At 35.9% G+C, this 22,027-nt stretch overlaps 2 protein-coding genes across 2 annotated transcripts in view; one reads left to right on the top strand and one right to left on the bottom strand.

Moving 5' to 3' along the window:
* Positions 1–5,936, bottom strand: part of LOC131849706 (protein toll-like) — a 28,689-nt gene extending 22,753 nt beyond the window's left edge. The window contains exon 1 of the mRNA XM_059199818.1: positions 5,694–5,936. Within this exon, the coding sequence (XP_059055801.1) occupies positions 5,694–5,936 (243 nt within the window). The remainder of the gene's footprint in view (positions 1–5,693) is intronic.
* Positions 1–22,027, top strand: part of LOC131849754 (oxysterol-binding protein-related protein 3-like) — a 66,168-nt gene that overhangs the window by 10,364 nt on the left and 33,777 nt on the right. The window contains exons 2-6 of the mRNA XM_059199870.1: positions 8,469–8,561; positions 15,231–15,384; positions 16,599–16,728; positions 17,414–17,634; positions 19,324–19,418. Of these exons, the coding sequence (XP_059055853.1) occupies positions 8,507–8,561; positions 15,231–15,384; positions 16,599–16,728; positions 17,414–17,634; positions 19,324–19,418 (655 nt within the window). The 5' untranslated portion in view covers positions 8,469–8,506. The remainder of the gene's footprint in view (positions 1–8,468; positions 8,562–15,230; positions 15,385–16,598; positions 16,729–17,413; positions 17,635–19,323; positions 19,419–22,027) is intronic.

The raw sequence follows: 22,027 nt of genomic DNA, 5'->3' as shown, positions 1-22,027 counted from the left end.
ACAATTTACACAGCGTCATCTAGTCCCTAGCTAAGCAGAGCTTGTGTTATGGGTACTAGACAACTGATATAAATACATAGATTTTTTTGTAAATATATAAATAATATAAATAGAAAACACCCAGGCCGATACAAACAATTCACATGAATACAAATGTGTGCACCGTGCGAGGAATCGAACCCGCGACCATCGGAAGTAAAGCGGTGTGTTAAACCGCTCGACTATCGAGGCCGTCATCTCGTCATACAGGAATGCCGAAAAAGATGGATGGACTGTGTGAAAGATGATATGGTAAGAAAGGGAGTAAATAACGAGATGACTGCGAACAGGGATGAATGGAAGAGAAAAACATATTACGTCGACCACAAATAAATGGTATAAGGACGATGTATGTTACAATTGTTCTTGAAAAAAAATAATGAACTCCCACTGCGGAACCACACATCGATACTGTTGTTATTTGATAACAATAACAAACAATATCGACAATCAATTATGTGATAGATATATTGATAACATTATCATATCCCGGACACTTCAGTGTGTGGGGCGTTGTTAACAAAACATGTAACAATTTCGTTCTATTTATTGAATATTAAATTGTTTTGTATTCGATACTGTTGTTAAATATCAGTGTTATTTCATTGTTACACGAAATTATCCTCAGGTTAATTAAGTCAGTTCCGTCACTGGTTGATGTGTTGGACGTATATTTATATGGATTTTACATTCATGTCAAATTCGTTGGTTCCAACGTCGCTGCTCAAGACTGACAGTGTATAATGTGTTTGTTAAACAATTTGTTTATTGTTAGTTTAGTGGGGAATGTGTTTTGAAGTGTTTCATATAATATATATATAGAGAAATTTCAAAATGTTGAAGGCAAGGAACAAGAATGCAAAGTCCATGCCGAATCTAGGTATGTAAATATTATAGAAAATTTAATATCACTACATAGTATAAAACAAAGTCGCTGTCGCTGTCTGTCCGTCCCTGTGTATGCTTAAATCATTAAAACTACTGAACGGATGATCAAACTTCACAGTAATATATCTTATACATCAGAATAACATATCATTACATAGTATATAACGATGTCGCTGTCGCTGTCTGTCCGTCCCTATGTATGCTTAAATCATTAAAACTACTGAACGGATGATCAAACTTCACAGTAATATATCTTATACAACAGAATAACATATCATTACATAGTATATAACGAAGTCGCTGTCTGTCCGTCCCTATGTATGCTTAAATCTCTAAAAAATCTATACGCTATTATTGATTTTATACATTGCTCTTCTAAATAAATTCTCGCTTAAAATGGTGTACCTTAATTTGCGCTGATGCACCATAAGTATCATTACATAGTATAAAACAAAGTCGCTGTCGCTGTCTGTCCGTCCCTATGTATGCTTAAATCTTTAAAACTACGCAATGGAGTTTGCGGTTTTTTTAATAGATAGAGTGATTCAAGAGGAAGGTTTATATATATAATACATGGACACCCGTGAGAAGCCGGGGCGTGTTAACAATAATTTTAATTTACATATAAAATGTAGCTGCATTTCCTATGTTTTTACTTCTAAGAATAATGTAACGTCTTCAAAGCAGATAAATATATAAAAAATACTTTGTTATATCTGTATGTGCTGTATGTACTACAAATGTAAAGTATATATATATATATAACTAGCTGTACTCGCAATTTCGTCCACGTGGAATTTTACTTTAAATTTCTAAACTATAAGTAGCCTAAGTTACACCTTATTACATCAGCTACATGCCAAAAAAAGTCCTATCAAAATCGGTCTAGCCATTTCAGAGATTAGCCGGAACAAACAGACAGACAAAAATTGTAATAATGTTATTTTGGTGTATGTACCGTATTTATATTCATATGCATGTAGTAAAAAACGGTTATTTCAATATTACAAACAGACACTCCAATATTATTTATATGTAGAAATGAACTGATGGTTGTCTGTACGTAAAAGGTATATTTGAAAAACTATTATTAGACGACTTATTCGATGTAATAGAAACCAAAATAGTGATTGGTAGAGTTTTGGTCAGTTTGTAGTTATATTTTTTGTCAGTTTGTCTGCTGTTTGTATGCGTCAATCTCGGAAATAGCGACCTTTTTGAATATGGTTTTCCCTAGTGTATTGTGATAAGATTTACTTAAAATCTATTATTATTTTTATTCCAACGATTTATTTATTAGACACATTGATTTTAGAAGAAAAATTCTGATCCATCTAAACATCTAAACATATAAATTAAATTGGTGGGTCTGTTTGTAATATTGAAATAACTGATTTTTACTACATGCATATAAATATAAATACGGTATATAGGTACACCAAAAATAACATTTTTTACAATTTTTGTCTGTTTGTCTGTTTGTTCCGGCTAATCTCTGAATTGGCTGGACCGATTTTGACGGGACTTTTATTGGCAGGTAGCTGATGTAATACGGAGTAACTTAGACTACTTTTATTTTAGAAAAAAACTTACATAGGGACGGATCGACCACGCGTTGCTGTGGCTAACAGTTTCTTTATATATAAAAATAATTTGAAATAAAATAATATTGCGACTATAAATTGAGATGTAAGCTATCCTACCTTTCAACTTGGATCAAATTGCACGCAATGTGCAAATCCAATTTGCAATCGGTTCAGTAGTTTAGGAGTTCATCGCGGACAAACAACGTGATACGTAATTTTTATATATAAAGATTATTGTTTACAATTTCTGAATGACAGAGAGATCTGTTATTCTCATTGATTGATGTATCAACGTAGGGTCCAACCCACTGGTAAATACAATCAAGAGTCCTTGACTCAGGAAATTAACTGATATGTGATTGTTTCTCTGTTAAATCTGTTAAATCATATCTACTGAGCAAAGCCTATTACTCACTAAACGATTAGTTGAATGACGAGCGTGCATGGCAATAGTTGTTCCTGCACAGGATTTTTATTTAATGTTAGACATAGACACATATATAAATATACATTGTAAATAAACTGGCTTTTGAAAAGAAAAGTAATTCAATTGAGTTTCTTGCCAGTTCTTCTCAATTGGATCTATATACCGAACTGGACGGTAGGGAAAAAATTAAAATTATAGTGTAAAAATTTGACGTTCATAAGCGGCTAAAATGTCCTACATGAATAATGATTTTGAATTTGAATTTCTATCTTAATTTATAAATAAAATAATAAAAGGCTAAGTCATAAAATAACTAAATTGGGGTTGAATTTCTCTGTTGTTTGTATCGATTTGGGTGTCTACTATGTATGTAGGTATATATTATGTATGTAGTTTAAAAAAAAATGTATTAATCATTGATACGTGATGATGCGGCTGGAATGCTCAGATGGTAGATGATGTTGCGGCTCGAATGATAGATGGTAGGTGTTGATGGCTACAGCAGATTACAGGAAATAGAAATAGAAATAATCTTTATTCAAATAAACTCATTACAAGCACTTTTGAATAGTCATATTTTGATTCTACCACTCATTCGGAATGCAGATTCATCACAAGAAGAATGAGCAAGAAATTTGTGTGTTGCTCTTTTTAATAGATGTTTTTTTATATAAATAATTACAGTATAACAAGTAAGAGACATGCGATAATCAACATGGAAGTCGCTACGCACTCATTATTAGTGTAATCATTATTATCGTTAACGAATTCTTAAATTTTATAGTAAGCTTTTTTTGCAAAGGAACTGTTTTATTTGACATTTAAATCTTTTTTCTGGCAGATTTATAACAGTCTCTGGTAGACTCTACTACTCTAGACTCTGGTACAGGGTTGTTGAAAATGATATAATTTGCTTACTATCTTAAATTTAATGGTAAATATACTATTAATTACAATTTTGGTGGAGTGAACAAAAGTACGTTAGATCGATCGGTTGATATTTTAAGTCTGTTTCGTTATGTAGCGAATTCAAATTGGATGGGTGTGCGCTCCAATCAGAACGCTCCTTTTGTGTTGCGTTTAGTTACTGCTTGTACGCGACAATCATAGTACCTCCCGTAAAGACATCGTACAATCAAACATGCGGTAATCAGTACATTGGGCATGTTATTATTATTTATTTTATTCTAATCAATTATTATTAATCAGTAATTGATAATGTAGCGCTGGAATTTTGTTATATCATTAATATGTAAATGATTGTTGCCAGTTATTATATATGAGTAAACCCTTTCAATTGTATTTTCTTACTAGCTTTTGCCCGCGGCTTCGCTCGCGTTAATTTATCCCCTTTGGGGTAGAATTTATCAAAATCTTTTCTTAGGGGGTGCCTATGTCATAGTAGCTTTATGCATGCAGTCTCAGCCCGATCGGTTTAAAATTGACAAATACAAACTTTCATCCCTTATTTTATCCCCTTGGGGGTTTGATTAATTCTAATCAAAATCGTTTCTTAGCGGATGCCTACGTCATAAACATCTATCTGCATGCCACATTTCAGCACGATCCGTCCATTGTTTTGAGCTGTGCGTTGATAGATCACTATGTCAGTCACCTTTGAGTTATATATATTTGGATATAGATGTTTCATATAACAACCGAATCAAAAAGAAGCTCAAAAAAATTTTAGCTAAGAACCATCTTAATTGACGGTTCTTGACGGCCTCGGTGGTCTAGCGGTTTAGCACAGCCTTACTTCCGATGGTCGCGGTTTCGATTCCTCGCACGGCACAAACATTTGTATTCATGAGAATGATTGTTTGTATTGGTGTTGTTGTTTACGAAAAAATATATGTCTATGTATTTGTATCAGTTATCTAGTTAACCCATTACACAAGCTTTAGCTAGCTTAACTTGGGTCTAGATGGCGCTGTGTGAATTGTCCTGAAATTATTATTATAATTAATTATGGGTTTAAATGTAACCTTATATATAAGTCCCATTACTAACTAATCTCCTTATTTGTCAGTAATGTGACTTATAACCCCATAGCTATTATAATCCTAATGCACAATATGTCAGGTTGATCCGAATGTTAAATATAAAAGACCTCTATAGCCTAGAAGAAATTAAAAGTAACGAAACCAAAACAAACACGTTTATAGCAGATATACAATATATCATTAGCGAATTAAAAAAAATTAATCAGACATAAACCAAGTTTGAGTAACTGATGGTCAGTGGTTGGTAGTCCTATATACTTTACTAAGTATAATTGCGCTGCATGTCGTCTTCCCAGAAAAAATGTAACAAAATTATTAATTTGCGTTTCACTCCATATACTAGCGAGCGTACACCGATAGCGCAGCCGCTGTATTGAAAGGAGATCCAATATATAACCACATAAATAAAAAAAAATGTCAAGTTGGTATCCACATGGTTCCTCCTGGAAATCATTGTGATATTACTGCTGAATTCGTCTTGATGGGATGACTAACCTGACTTCATGCTCATCTTATCATCCTCCACTGGTACCCCTTCATCACAAATCGTTAGGGTAGCTGGTGCAACATTCACACACAGGCATATGCATAATTTCTTATAATTAATGTTAGTACGTACAGACACAAAATACACACACAAAAATAAAATACAAATAATATCAATAATTAATATTAAATTAAATTAAAATACATTCACATATATAAATATGAAAATCACCGCTGTACCATTCCATTGGTTGATTAACATACGCACAGTCCAGCCTGCCCGCAATCATGCTCAGGATGCTGTCGGTACTGGCACGTACTCTCCGCACCAGAGATGCGCATTTTCCGCATTGTAGCATAAAAACAATCGACACGGTACTCCGCGAACATCCCTGATACACTACAGAATCGCGACAGCCCCATCAAAACCCTGAATGCGTTGTTATACTGAACGCGAAGCCCGCTGTTGACATCCTTAGAGCACCGCGCAAATCTGTGCACTATCATATTCGCCCTCACCGCCAGCGCTCTCCTTTCGTTTCAAATAAACATTCACGTATATATATATGTATGTAAGTATGTATTTAATTATAGGAGCCAACAGTATATCAGCGCTGCAGACTTATCTGTAGCTTCATGCTGAGTCGGTTGCCTCTTCATCATTGCGACACATAAAGCCACCTCCATTTTTTAATTCGTAATATTTATAGTCCTACATTTTTAATTTGTGAACTTTATTTATATTTATAAAATGTATCTCATCTATGCTATGTGTTTGTAATTGTTGAATATAGCATTTTTCTATCTATATATCAAATGGCAGGACACTAATGGAAGATGCTACCATGATGAGAGGTTTCTGGAATCTATACATATAAATAAAATTAGACTGTTTGTAATATTGAAATAAGAGTTTTTTACTACATGCATATGAATATACGGTACATACACCAAAATCTATCTGTCGGCCTGCTTGTTCCGGCTGATCTCTGAAATGGCTGGTTCGATTTTGACGGGACTTTTTTTGTCAGGTAGCTGATGTAATAAGGAGTATCTTAGGCTACTTTTATTTTATACAAATAACGTTAAATTCCACGCGGACGAAATCGCATGTACAGCTAATATTAGTATATATTTCATCCTACAACCGTGACAACCTACAAAGCAAGCTGCTTGGCTGCTAAAATAGGTACTGGTATACGGCAGTATACCTCGGGCAGTATCTGAAGCTTTACCATTTTTAAACTTTCGTGATTAGTCCACGTTATTTATTACCGGGTCTTAACACGAATAATTTTATGGTAAAATAGCTGACCCATGCAACTTGGTCTGCATTACAGTTCCTTGACATTTATCATTATATTTCGCCCAATTTATATATTACATTTTTAAATTATAGCCCATGTGTTGTTTCGATCGATATGATCACGCTAAAGTTTCCCGTCAAAATCATTTCAGTAGTTTTTGAGTGAAAGAGTAACTAACTGAAATATTTATACTCACAAACTTTCGCGTTTAACATTACCAGCTACTCGCCCCGGCTTCGCACAGATGTACATGTATTATATATATAAACCTTCCTCTTGAATCACTATCTCCCCTCCGATCGATTCCCCGTCCAATTCAAACGGGGACCGAAGTTACGACGGCCTGAGCCGAGGTTCGATCCCCTAGTGGTGGCCTCAGACTAAAGTCGGGAGTTGGCCTTCAGTCGCTCCGTAAGTCCTTCCGCAGGTTTGGCGTTCCATCTGCACTCGCCCCCTATCGTCCGGTGAAGCTGTAAAGGCCAGCTGCAGCCAACAGCATTAGAAAAGTCCAAAAAAAAATCACTCTATCTATTAAAAAAACCGCTTCATAATCCGTTGCGTAGTTTTAAAGATTTAAGCATACATAGGGACGGACAGACAGCGACAGCGACTTTGTTTTATACTATGTAATGATGTGTTATTTTGATGTATAATATTACTGTAAAGTTTATCGTGAAAATCCGTTTAGTAGTTTTTGAGTGAAAGAATAACTTACTACACATGTATACTCACAAACTTTGGCGTTTACAATATTAATAAGACAAAGGTAGTTTTTATCTCTCTCGGGGGAAACGTCGAGAGAGTCAGCACGTGACCACGGCTAATGCGACCTAGTCGAAAATTCGAGAGGTAAACCATAAAATTAATCGTGTTAAGACTATAGATGCGCAGCCGGTTGTTAACGATTATAACCAAGCGGTTAAAAATGCATTTTTCGTTATTAACGGTTAATTAACCGCATGCTTGGTACTTTCAGTAGGTGAGCCCGAAAAAATTTACCACTAACAAAAGGCAAATTGACTTTATAAAAGAAGGCTCGACTAGGAACTACAAAAACAAGCCCTCAATTCTAATTATCACACCTGAATGAATATTTTAATGGATACGTACGAAAAATATTATAGAATTCCAGAGGATGTAGCTGTTTCATCATCCAGAGAAATATATTCCTATATGGAAAAAAAAAGCTACGCAATAAAATTATTGCATTTTACTCTTTCTTGTCGTAGTCGGATAACTAACCGTTAATAACCACATTTTATCAGTAATTAAGTTTTGTCCAGCCCATGTTACAGTTTATCTGGGGTCGGGTCTCAGTATATTTGTGCCAGAGAACTCTGTTCTGGGTCGTCGTAAGACTCTGTTAACAGTATAAATAAAGCTATTATAGCTATAAATAAGGTTTACTTTCGATGGTCGCGGGTTCGATTCCTCACACGTTGCAAAATATTTATATTCATGAGTATCATTGTTTGTATCGGCTCTGTATTTTATGTGTATTATGTATGTATTCAGAAAAAAATGTCTAAGTATTTATATCAGTTGTCTAGTACACAACACAAGCTCTGCTTACAGTGGGACTAGATGGCGCGGTGTTAATTGTCCAGGATTATTTAGTATACCGTATATCTGGGGTCGGATGTCGCTGTATATTTGTACCAGAGAACTCGGTTCTGGGTCATCTTAAGACCCTGTTACCATCATAAATAAAGTTTGTTTTTGCTATTTGCAGGTGATATAACATGGATTATAGGCTCACGTAACGACGATATGAACCACGGCGGGTTGAAGAATGCAGCCACCGAATCACGCCTCGACAGCAAACGTGAGTATATCATTACTACCAGGGATGTTGTGGATATGAAATTTCGGATACGGATAGGTTTCGGATATAGGAATGATTATTATACCGGATATGAAATTATTTTGGATTATCCGTTAGTTTCGGATAATTTCGATTATTTTTTTAAGGAATATCAAATGTAAATTACAAATAGCTAATAAAATGGTTACATGACGTGTCTCTATTAGGCTCCGTCCCTATCCGATATTATCCGAAACTTTTATTTTGGATTCGGTTACGGTGACGAATATTTTTCTATATCGGATATCCGATAGTTTCGGTTACGGTTGCGGATGTCTCTAACATCCCTGATTATTATATACTAGCTTTTCCCCGCAACTTCGCTCGGATTAAATAAAAAATATTTGTTTTTTTTTTATAAAAAGTTCTCATCTCAAAAAATCCTATGTACATTCTAATACCTCCAAGAACAGGTGTCCAAAATTTCATGATAATCGGTTTAGGAGTTTATGCGTGAAAGCGTAACAAACATCCTTACTTTCACATTTGTAATATTATATATAACCAAGCGGCGGTCAATGTGCTCCCTCTAATATGGTTGAGTGCAATGATGGCTGGATCATCCGTCATACTCGTGGACGGGTGCTGCTTGTAGCGACTGGACTGCTCTTATCATACGACTGATTTAATCTTATTGTGTATTTATATTTAACCCTAATTAGTTTTGGTTGGTAGTTTGTATTCACACGTTTCGAATTGTTTAATGTGAACTTACAAAGATTATTTAAAAGAGCAACACACAAGTTTCTTGCTCGTTCTTCTTGTGATGAAACAGCTTTCTGAATGAGCGGTAGATTAAAAAGAAAACTTTGTTATGACTATTTAAAAGTGCTTAAATTAAATTTATTTGAATAAACGATTTTCTATTTTATTTTATTATATATATTCAACTAGCTTTTGCCTGCGGCTTCGCTCGCGTTAATTTATCCCCTTAGGTGTGGAATTTATCAAAATCCTTTCTTAGGGGATGCCTACGTCATAGTAGCTTTATACATGTAAAGTCTCAGCCCGATCGGTTTAAAATTGACAGTTTTAGCGGATGCCTACGTCATAACATCTACCTGCATGTCATATTTCAGCCCGATCCGTCCAGTGGTTTGGGCTGTGCGTTGATAGATCACTACGTCAGTCACCTTTGAGTTATATATATTTAGATTAAAAAGAAATAGTCCCTAACAATCCTGAAAAATAGTATTGTAGATGTAGAAGGAACGGTATAAAAGACGACGCGTCCAAATCTACTATCGATATAGATATGTATAGCAATCAATCAACTCTGCCAATTATCTACGATAATTATAAATCCGATATAAAATGCCAAACATACCTTTCCCTCGACCTTTGGATTGAAAAGACCGGAAGACTACGGACCGGAACTCTGGCCAATGATCACTTGGGGTTTTTTATCAGTTTACCCCTTAGTTGCTTATAGCTGAATATCCCCCACCTGTCCCCCCGACCCCTCTCTTAAATATACCCATAAACTGTCATTCTAGCCACCCCTCCGATCGATCCCCCGTCCAATTCAAACGATTGAAATTACTGCTGAGCCGAGGTTCAAACCCCTAGTGGTGCCCTCGATATTTCAAGTCGTATCCGTCAGGCGGTTTTGAAAAGATTGGTTCTTAGCCGCTCCATAAGTCCTTCAGCCTTTGATATATTGGTCTCGCCCCTAACGTCCGGTGAAGCTGTAAAGGCCAGCTACGGCCAACAGCATTAGAGTAGTCCTCAAAAAAAAGACATTCTAGCCATTCGGATTCAGACTCCACTGTGGTCGTCTAAAGATTTCTTCTGCTTGCATGTTACCTACCTGTTCGATATTTCAATCCGTTTGCGTCCTAAGGTTGTTTTGAAAAGATTGCTTTCAGCAATAAGACCGCCTTATTGTAACGATACATGTCCTTTGATATATTGGTTGTCTCTTCGTTACTGTATGTTGCAAATAAAGTATTGATCTATCAAGTTAACGGCCCAACTGATCCATCCCCTCAAAACTGCTATAAAGACAGTTTTAAGGGAGGGGGAGATATTCAGCTATAAAGTGACGATCATGCTTATCTTATCATCTGAAATTGTGTAAACTGTGAGTGCAGGCGGGTGGACTATTCCATTATCATCCCATTTTATGGCAATCATCCTCCACCAATTAACTGCTGAAGGAACAATTTTGAGCCACACAAATTCCGACTTCATTATGCTCATTACTCATAAATTTTTATGTACTTGGAATGGCAAACAAGCTGACGGTCTACCTGATGGTAAGTGGTAACCGTGACTTATATACATGGACAGCATCGGGGGTATCACTTTATCGCGAGACCCGAGTGGTACTCATGCACTTCCATGTTGGGTCATTGTCAATTTAGTCCCCGGGATTTAAAAAACAAGCCATAAGTCTCGCCACATATCTTAATAATATTATAAATGCTAAAGTTTGTGAGTATGGATGAAAGAAAGAAAGAAGATAAGGGTTATCCACCCCTAACATATATTTTGATTTTTGGGACATTTATTTTTTAAGTTTTGTTTTAATGTGTCATTAAATAATACATACCACCCTAAATTCTTAGCCTTTTATCACCAACCCCTATTTTTAATAGCGATCTAGACACGCGGTAGCGTGTCAAGCCGAGTTTCAAGTAAGAGAACTGGCGAGCAGCACCGTGTGTATATTTACACGAACCATTTGGAGCCACTTTTGACCCCCTCATAACTCAGAAACTCTTTCACATAAACCTGTCAAATTTGGTTCATATATTGAGACTTGCGAGATAAATATGTGTTCCAAATTTCATAAACATATCTCAAACGGTTATTTAGATATTAATGTCCAAATATCGTTATTAACGTCATTAGGCTACAGTATATTATCCTAAGTTATAAGAAGAAATGATATTATATATTGTTATAAATACATTTCAGGACAGACCATTGAACTTGGCACCCATTTAGATCTCACCTCTTTTGTCGTAGAAGTCAACAATCAAGGCATATATCATAATATTAAACTCGGCTATCATTTCACATTTATGTTTTTGATGGGATTTTAATTTATATGGCAAAACAACGTTTGCGGGCTCAACTAGTATATAATATGTATTAGTTATTAAAAAACCTAAAAAAAGAACAAATTCAAATTAACAGAGATTATCGAAACATTGCATTTTTATTCAATACTAGCTACTCGTCCCGGTTTCGCACGGGTGTACTTGTATTATATATATAAGCCTTCCTCTTGAAGCACTCTATCTACTGAAAAAAACCGCTTCAAAATCCGTTGCGTAGTTAAGATTTAAGCATACATAGGGACGGACAGACAGCGACAGCGACTTTGTTTTATACTATGTAATGAAAAATCATTTTAAATGTATCAAACATCTCTGAAATCCTCGTGTAGGTTTTAACAATGCTCATAAAATATATGTTTATCTGTAAGTGTATAATAAATATAGTATCCAGTGTCTCTTACCTACTCTCTTTACGTAAAAAGTCTTTGTCAACACAAGGTTGCTTGTAAGAGATTGCTTATGCGATAAGATCGCCTTTTGTAAAACGCTTTTAATGCACTTTTATTGTAATTTGATTATCTGTATACATTATTGTATTATTACAATTATTCATAATCCTAATTAATCCGAGAGATACATAGATAAATTCTATCAAATGTACAATAGATGAATATAATTGAATAGGTATCAAATTCTATGCAGAGTACAGGAAATTAAATATGTCCGAAATTGTGAGGGTTCTGGCTTAGTAGCTTACTACCCTGAGTTACATCCAAGCGGACTACAGTTCAAATCTAAGCGACCCCAAAATAAAATTAGAATGAATGTAAAAAAAATAGAGTGCGTTATTTTAACTATTATAATTAACTAGCTGTGACCGCGGTTTCATCCGCATGAAATTTATTTATTTATTTATTCTTTTGCACACAAAATTGTATACATGGCGGACTTAATGCCTGATGGCATTCTCTACCAGTCAACCTCGAAACTTGTAGCCTATATGTTATTCTGATGTGTAAATATATAGTTATATTACTGTAAAGTTTCAACAACATTTGCGTGAAAGAGTAACAAACATCCATCCACGCTCACAAACTTTCGGGTTAATAATATTAATAAGATTTTTCGTAAGTTTCTATTGTAAAAGAACTCAATTATTTTTAAAAATATACCTATGGATGGATTGTGTGAAAGATGGTATGAATAAAAGAAGAGTATGTTTAGATATGACGACCGATAGAGAGCAGTGGAAGAGAATGACATACTGCGCCGACCCCAAATAATGGGATAAAGGCAAGACAATGATGATATCTATTTACAATTTATATATATATATAGTAGCTGTCCCGGCAAACGTTGTTTTGCCATATAAATTAATAACGCTATAAAAAAACAGAGGTTGATGATAGAAGGGTGAAAATTTAGGATTGTATGTATTTATGACAGATAAAAAAATAAATCAGAAATGCGATACATATTAAAAACTTTGGATAAATTACAATATGAAATACAGACCTATCATATACCATACCTACCTACCCGCCTGCACTAACGGTTTACGCTGGCGGGGCAGTGGAGGATGATAAGATGAACATGAGGTCAGGTTAGTAAGCCCATCGTGGTAAATTCACAAGGAATTTATCACAATAGTTTCCAGGGCGAACCACGTGGAGGTAGTAAGGTAACAATGTGGTTATTAGTCCACATTACTAACAATCCCTTTTCCCACCATCATATCGTTACATTTTGGTTTTTTCAGTAGGTATAATTATTTGTGTGTCACTTTAAATTTCTGAATGTATTTCCGGTGATAGAAATACAGATAACAACATATATACATTTCACCTAATGGACCTATATCAAAAATATGATATACTATCTTAATATAATCCAAAATCAGATTTCATATAAATCAAAAGAAAGCAAACGATCAGAACAAATTTCTTCGTCTTTCTTGTGACGAGTCTGCGTTCCGAATGAGTGGTAGAATAAAAAATATGACTATTCAAATATGCTTATACTAAGTTGAATCAAATTAGATTAAGTAAGAAATCATTTATTTCTGTAGATTTTAGCCGTTTATGAACTTTAAATTCTTTGTTTTAATATTCTTTCACTACCGTCCAGTTCAGTAAATTAATACCTTTTTAAACAAAATTAATTCAAAACAACTACACACAAGTTTCTTGGTATTTCTTCTTGTGACAAGTCTGCGTTCCGAATGAATTTTTGGAAAAAAATAAATATAATTATTCAAAAGTGCTTATATTAAGTTTATTTGATTCAAATCACATCAAGTCGGAAATCATATATTCCTGTAGATTTTAACCATTTATGAACCTCAAATTCTTTGTTTTAATATTGTATCACTACCATCCAGTTCAGTAAATTGATTCTTTTTTAAACAATATTAATTCAAAATAACAACACGCAAGTTTCTTGGTCTTTCTTTGTTGAAGAAATATGTAGTAAAACTATTTATGGTTGGAAAAATGTATTTAATGGTAGAGAGTGAAGTGACAATTTATAAATTTCATCATCACCTGCATCATCATCTTCATCATTCCTTATCCCATTTATTTGTTGTCGTCGTAATGTTTTTCTCTTCCATTCATCCCTGTTCGCAGTCATCCCGTTATTTACTCGCTTTCTCGCCATATCATCTTACACACAATTCAATAACAACAATAACAAAGTGACAATTTATAATTTTAATTAAAGAATACAAGAAAACTTTAAATATATTAATATCAAAAGAGTTTCTCAACAATCTTCTTGAGACAAGTCTACGTTCCGAATGAGAGTGTCTTCTCAACGAGAGAATGAGTGGTAGAATAAAAAATATGACTATTCAAATATTTTTTAGCTTATATTTAGTTTATTTGAATCAAATCAAGTAAAAAATCATTTATTCATATAGTGCATTTTAGCCATTTATGAACATCAAATTTTTTGTATTAATATTCTTTCACTACCGTCCAGTTCAGTGTACAGATTCAATTGAGAAGAACTGGCAAGAAACTCAACTGAATTTCTGTTTCTTTTTTAAAAAGACACTCTACTTACATATGTAGTTGTTTATGTCTAACATTAAAAGAATATCCCGTGCATTAGCTAAAAAAATTGGCAACACCAACGTTAGTCTACCGGTGTGGCACGCTCGGCCAAATTTGGCATGTGTCGAATACGTACACAAAGACATACGGTTTTTAACTATATTATAATAAAGGCTTCCAATGGACGCGGGTTCGTTTGAAAGAGTGTTTGTTTTAACGCGCTAATCTCAGGAACTACTGGTTCGAATTGAAAAGTTATTTTTGTGTTGGATAGTCCATTTGTCGAGGAAAGCTTTAGGGAATATAACATTACGCGTACGCATTAAATTAACAATTAACATTACGACCAATAGAAGCGAAACATCAATGAAAAATGTTGCAAAAACGGAGAAAATTATTGATATTTGAGGACTTCTGTTAACCACGCGAACGAAGTCGCGGGCACAGCTAGTGACATATACAAGTAAATAAAATGGAAGTGTAAATCTATTAGTTGTTTAGTACATGCTCGTCTTAGTTTGAGACTATATGTCACTGTATGAATTGTTAAAAAAAATACTTTACAGGGGAACGTCGACGCGGTGCTGCCGGGAGACCGACGGCTCTACGTAGGGCTCCGTCAGACTCGGACGGTTCAGGAGAGACGGCACTGTCGACCGACAGCGGCGACCGCGCCATCCGGTCCGCGCCACCACCTGCACGCAGCGGGAAATCGCGAGGGTATAGTACCTTTTTATATATTGTGTGAAAAAATCGGAGGGAGCACGGCGGTATGTGTGGGATCTATATCCACTAATAAACCGCAAGCACGGTGTACTTACGAGCGCCGGAGTGGCGAGGTAGCGTTACATTCTACCAATTTAAATATTGCTAAAAGATGTATATACATGTTAAACGCTGCGTTCACCAGAACATCAACATCAGCCACTGCTTCTTGCTCCCCTGTCGGGAGTGACAGTGTGTTTGTTTGTAATTTCTGAAATAGGGCTCGATCACGAACGAAAACGTATGTTCGAAATTATTAGATACTAGCTTTTGCCAGCGGCTTCGCTCGCGTTAATTTATCCCCTTAGAGGTGGAATTTATCAAAATCCTTTATTTGCGGATGCCTACGTCATAACATCTACCTGCATACCAAATTTCAGCCCGATCCGTCCAGTGGTTTGGGCTGTGCGTTGATAGATCACTAGTCAGTCACCTTTGAGTTATATATATTTAGATTTGCATCCTTAATTTTTTCACAAAGTAGACTTACGAAGGTTTACCAACATATTATCATATTCTCATCATCATCTGCTTTTTTATTCCTTTCATTAGGGATCGACAAATGTGTTTTTCCCCTCCGATCTTTTCCCCGTTCAATTCAAACGGGGATCACAGCCTGATCTGAAGTTCAAACCCCTAGCGGTGTCCTCAGATAAAGTCGTATCCTTCAGACGGGAGTTGGCCTTCTGCCGTTCCATAAGTCTTTCCGCGGGTTTGGAGTGTCATCTGCCCTATCGTCCGGTGAAGCTGTAAAGGCCAGATAGCATTAGCGTAGTCGGAAAAAAAGTGTTTTTCTCGTCCATTCATCCCTGTTCGCAGTCATCTCGTTATTCACTACCTTTCTTGCCATATCATCTGTCACACAGTTCATCTATTTCTTTCTCGGCATACCTCTGCCCTTGAAACCATATTTTTTTTATTAATGTTAAACCATCCACATTCATATATAAAAAAATATTGTCACTTATCTCTAATCAAAAGAAATCTAAATTAATTCATGTAGGACATTTTAGTCGCTTATGACTCTACAGTCCAGTTGAGAATATAAATTCAGTTCAATATATTTTGTCTCTTTTTCACAATTTTTTGTATTAACCTTTTTCTCTGCGATCCAGTTGAATCTATAAATTCAGTGTAGTGAATATATTCTGTCTCTTTTCCACCATTAGACGTAGACGCGGCAGCGAATGGGAGGTGCTTGAAGGTCTGAAGGATGGACAGCGGTTCGATAAGAAGCCTGACACGTTCAACGGTTACTTGCACAAGAAACGCAAGTGGCCTCTCAAAGGGTGGCACAAGGTTCGTACTACATATATACAAAAAAATAAAATTATTAACAGATTTTCAACATATATGAAATTACCTATATATGATACTTACATATACAAAATAGTTTAAGAAAATTTTGTCTGTCTGTTTGTTTGTACTTGCTAATCTCTGAAACGTAGGGACCAATTTTAACTGTAATTTTACTCGCAGGTAGCTAATGTTAAGGTTTACTTAAGATACTTTTATCTTAGGAATATATATTTATTTTAACTCTACATTTAATTTCGTCTTTAGAAAATAAAATTTTAAAAGAAAGTGAAATGACTTGAAACATATGCTCAGTTCACTCTTTTACGCGTGGTAGCGCAAAAGAGTGAACACATAAAATAGTAAAATGCGACCGCGCTTTCATTTTATTTTATTCGGACTACTCTAATGCTGTTGGCCGCAGCTGGCCTTTACAGCTACACCGGACGATAGGGGGCGAGTGCAGATGGCACTCCAAACGCGCAGAAGACTTATGAATCTGCTGAAGGCCAACTCCCGCCTTACGGATACGACTTTAGTCTGATTGCACCGCTGAGGGTTGGAACCTCGGCTCAGGCCGTCGTAATTTCGATCCCCGTTTGAATTGGACAGGGGATCGATCTGAGGAGCGCCCAGATGGCACGTGAAAGAATGTGTCGTGTAAAGGCAGATATTGTGTATTTTGCAGAGGTACTTCGTGATAGACGGCGGCATCTTGGTGTACGCTCGGTCATCAACAGACATCTCCCGCGGCCGCCTCCACGGCTCGGTCGACGTCGGCCTGTCGGTGATATCGGCGAAGGCAGGCCGGCGACGCATCGACATAGACGCGGACGAATTCATATACCACCTGCGGGCGAAGACCCCGGACGTGTTCCGGACATGGCTGAACGTGTTGAAGACGCACCGGTGAGTGTCGTAGTTATTACACTGTAGTCTATACTTCACCTGCGGCCCAAGACGCCGGACGTGTTCCGGACATGACTGAACGTGTTGAAGACGCACCGGTGAGTGTCGTAGTTATTACACCGTAGTCTATACTTCATCCCGCGGGCCAAGACGCCGGTTGTGTTCCGGACATGGCTGAACGTGTTGAAGACGCACCGGTGAGTGTCGTAGTTATTACACTGTAGTCTATACTTCATCTGCGGGCTAAGACGCCGGACGTGTTCCGGACATGGCTGAACGTGTTGAAGACGCACCGGTGAGTGTCGTAGTTATTACACTGTAGTCTATACTTCACCTGCGCGCCAAGACGCTGGACGTGTTACGGACATGGCTGAACGTGTTGAAGACGCACCGGTGAGTGTCGTAGTTATTACACTGTAGTCTATACTTCACCTGCGGCCCAAGACGCCGGACGTGTTCCGGACATGGCTGAATACGTTGAAGACGCACCGGTGAGTGTCGTAGTTATTACACTGTAGTCTATACTTCACCTGCGGGCCAAGACGCCGGACGTGTTCCGGACATGGCTGAATACGTTGAAGACGCACCGGTGAGTGTCGTAATTATTACACTGTAGTCTATACTTCACCTGCGGGCCAAGACGCCGGACGTGTTCCGGACATGGCTGAATACGTTGAAGACGCACCGGTGAGTGTCGTAGTTATTACACTGTAGTCTATACTTCACCTGCGGGCCAAGACGCCGGACGTGTTCCGGACATGGCTGAACGTGTTGAAGACGCACCGGTGAGTGTCGTAGTTATTACACTGTAGTCTATACTTCACCTGCGGGCCAAGATGCTGGACGTGTTCCGGACATGGCTGAACGTGTTGAAGACGCACCGGTGAGTGTCGTAGTTATTACACTGTAGTCTATACTTCATCTGCGGGCTAAGACGCCGGACGTGTTCCGGACATGGCTGAACGTGTTGAAGACGCACCGGTGAGTGTCGTAGTTATTACACTGTAGTCTATACTTCACCTGCGGGCCAAAACCCCGGACGTGTTCCGGACATGGCTGAACGTGTTGAAGACGCACCGGTGAGTGTCATAATTACACTATACTCATTAGGGACCATCCCTAATTGACAGTGATACCAACTTTGGTAATATTTAACACCCAGGCAGGGTTTTAGCGTGGTGGTTGTCACCTCACCATTGTAGCGTTATATATGTATAATTTATTTGTACTATTTATTGTACATTAAGAAGTTTATTTGGTAGTGTGCTACTTGGCTTATTAGCGACGCGTACATTCGACGCAGAGTCGGAACGTCGACTAATTTTACATTCAATTTGAAGAGAGGAGAAGTAAACTAATGGGAAGATCTTGAGGGTTGACAGAAATATTACAAGTGTAGGCACACGGTGTTCTTCTCTCCGATGGTCACAGTTGTGCAAATTTTAATTATTGAATTAATAGTTGAGCCTACGAGTTGTGTGCGTATCCCATATATATTGAATAACCAATTAAAATAAACAGTTTTGAAACAGTAAACGTTTTGAAATTTGCCACACAAACATTTTAGTGATCCCTACGTGATCATAAACAATGTACAATATCACAATTAGTAAAGGAAATTTCATGCAGATAGACATAGGATATCTGTTAAATCTTATATGTTAGTAATAAATTATTTCGTAATTTCAGATTATATCGTCAACATCTACTAACATTTGGTGCTAGAGAATCGCTGCCGAAGATCCATGCTCCATTAGAAGACCTAACTGTAGTCGATGGCTCAAGTAAGTTGATAACACTTAATATTCCGTGGATAGTATCTCTAGCATGTACTGTTAATAGTTTAATAAGTATATGTTGTTCCAAATTTTGAGATTTTACAATGCAGATAAAACTGAGCTATAATAAGTGGAAATTAGGTTTCTATTACAACTAAAAGGTATGGTATGATGTATTTCTTCGAGATTTCCTTCTTTTCCTTTTGTGTGTTGTATGTTTGTCTCTAGTTAGTTCTTATTTTATAATTATATATATAATAAACTTATGTTGTAAAAGACAAGCCAAACAATAAATTCGAATTTTTATTCCTTGTAGACTTGAAACAAAATGTCATACACACGTAATAACTAAATCGAAATCGTTTAAAGGTACTTCCCATACGGCCCTAGAAACCTCATCCCACACATCTGTTGAAGAAACTGAATCCTATTCCTATATCCCTACTCGAGAAATAAATTTTCATTATTCAAGGCATGACGGTATAGATGAAACACCAGCAAAATTTCCCCATGAAGAGGGTAAAGAAAATTATATTAATGTAAAACCATTTCAAAATTCCGACGATAAAATATACAACCTAAACTATAAAAGCATGGATTCAATAAATTGTGTTAACGGTTATATAAAAAATATTAAGGACTGCAACTCACCAATCTTCTCTCGAGGTGGTACTAATAATGAAAAACAAATACAATCTACAGATTTGGACTTAGATCAAATAAATACATTGGCGCAATCTGAAAGATTTAAAGATATTGATGCAAATATTTCTGAAAATAAATATGCAAAACGTAATCCTTATATGAAAAATAAAGTTGATCCTACAGCTGCATATTTTTTCTTCTCTCGTAAAAAAAGGGATTGTCCTAGTTATGTAGATTCACCAATGAAAAGAAGCAAAAAGTGCACCAATCTTTTCAAATACAGAAATATTATTGAAGAACCCAAACTTTTTCGGTCGCTTAGTAAATGTATGTTGTTAAGTAAACGTAAAATTCAAAATCCTCGCTCATTGATTGGAGATAACAATAATGAGGAAGAATGTGATGTTATGTCGAAGGATCTTAACGACGTTGAAGTCGTTATGCCGCATAAAGAACACAAATCGCTGCAAGATACCATGACAGTGTCCGAATACGATAAAATTACAGAACAACTAATGCTATCAGTGTTCCAAAAGAACAAGAATATCAAGACTGATAATAATATGATTAAAATCTATGTGAATAAAGTAGTCAAAGAACTTTATGACCTTAAATTAAATCAAAACGATACACATCCAGTTAAAATTTTATTTAGAACTCTTTTAGAGTATTGGTTAAAAAATACTGCTACAGACAATTTTAAAAGTGCCGTACAACATGCTAAATCTATTGATAAACAGTCTAATAATTATTTCACTGATGATAAAAACTTATCTAGTTTAATAATTAGAAATTCTACTAAAGCTACGCAATTCCATGGTACTAGTGGTATTGATAAATTTAGAACTTACAAAGTATCCACGAATACATATAAATCGTTAAGAATACCCAATAAAAGAAATGGAACTAGTAAACCTCCTTTACAATGTCCTACACTGGATACAGCAAGTTTTGAAAGAGATCGTCGTATACAAGAGCTAGAAAGAATGCTTAAAAACACAGTCTATATTTGTGAGACAGTACTCAGTAGCCGTAGTAAAGAAAGAGATATAAAAATTACTGAAACACTTATAAATAATCTGGAGAAATTATCAAAAAAATCGGACGAAAATAAATCTAATGAAGAATCGTCGGTCGAAATTTCAAATTCATCAACAGAATTGTGTAAAATTCAGGAGACAATCAATCATCTTATTAGTGAAGCGTCCATACAACCAGATGTTGCTAAAGAATTTCTAAACGCCTATCTAGGTGTCTTACGTAATGATAGTAGTAAAAGTATAACTAACAGTAGTTCTCAATCTAATGATCAATTTAAGGCTAAGTCAATTCTAGACAATCCTATATGCGATGTTCAAGTTGATTCCATACAAAAGAAATTTTCTAAAAGTATTATAACTACCAATAATGAAACAGACAATAATTATAATGAAATAAACAAAAGTCAACCCGTTAACTCCGGGCAACAATATCTTAAGGATGTACTTGAAAAAATAACAACACTATTTTCAAAGGTTAATAATGATTTGAATAAGAATAAAAATACAAAATTAACCAATAATATAGACGGTATAAAAAAAGATGAATTAGGAAGATTAATGAACGAATATCCAGAAAAACATTTGATTAATGAAAATGACGATAAATGTGTTGTAATAGATTTGTCTAAATACGATTTAGAACATATATCGATGGATAAGGATCCCTCAATAAAGGATATTATGTCAATTACTATCAAACTTAAAGAAAAACCTCCTGATATTGGTGAATATAAACGACAACATTTAAGTTTAAAAATTACTAATGATATTAAACCTCTTCGATCGCATGCCAAAACGGAATGTTTGTTACATAATGCTCCTCCTCCTTATAGTCTTAATAACTCATTTGAACCTAACCATAACGGTTTCAAAACTACCTTTGATTTGGATCCCAATAATCTGAATCATGATTTAAAACCTTATTCGAGT

The sequence above is a fragment of the Achroia grisella genome, unplaced genomic scaffold (assembly GCF_030625045.1).
Source record: "Achroia grisella isolate CSIRO2021 unplaced genomic scaffold, CSIRO_AGI_Agris_v1 utg660, whole genome shotgun sequence".
In the NCBI taxonomy this organism is placed as follows: domain Eukaryota; kingdom Metazoa; phylum Arthropoda; class Insecta; order Lepidoptera; family Pyralidae; genus Achroia; species Achroia grisella.
Note: the sequence above shows the minus strand (reverse complement) of the source record. Positions and strands in the feature narration are given on the sequence as shown.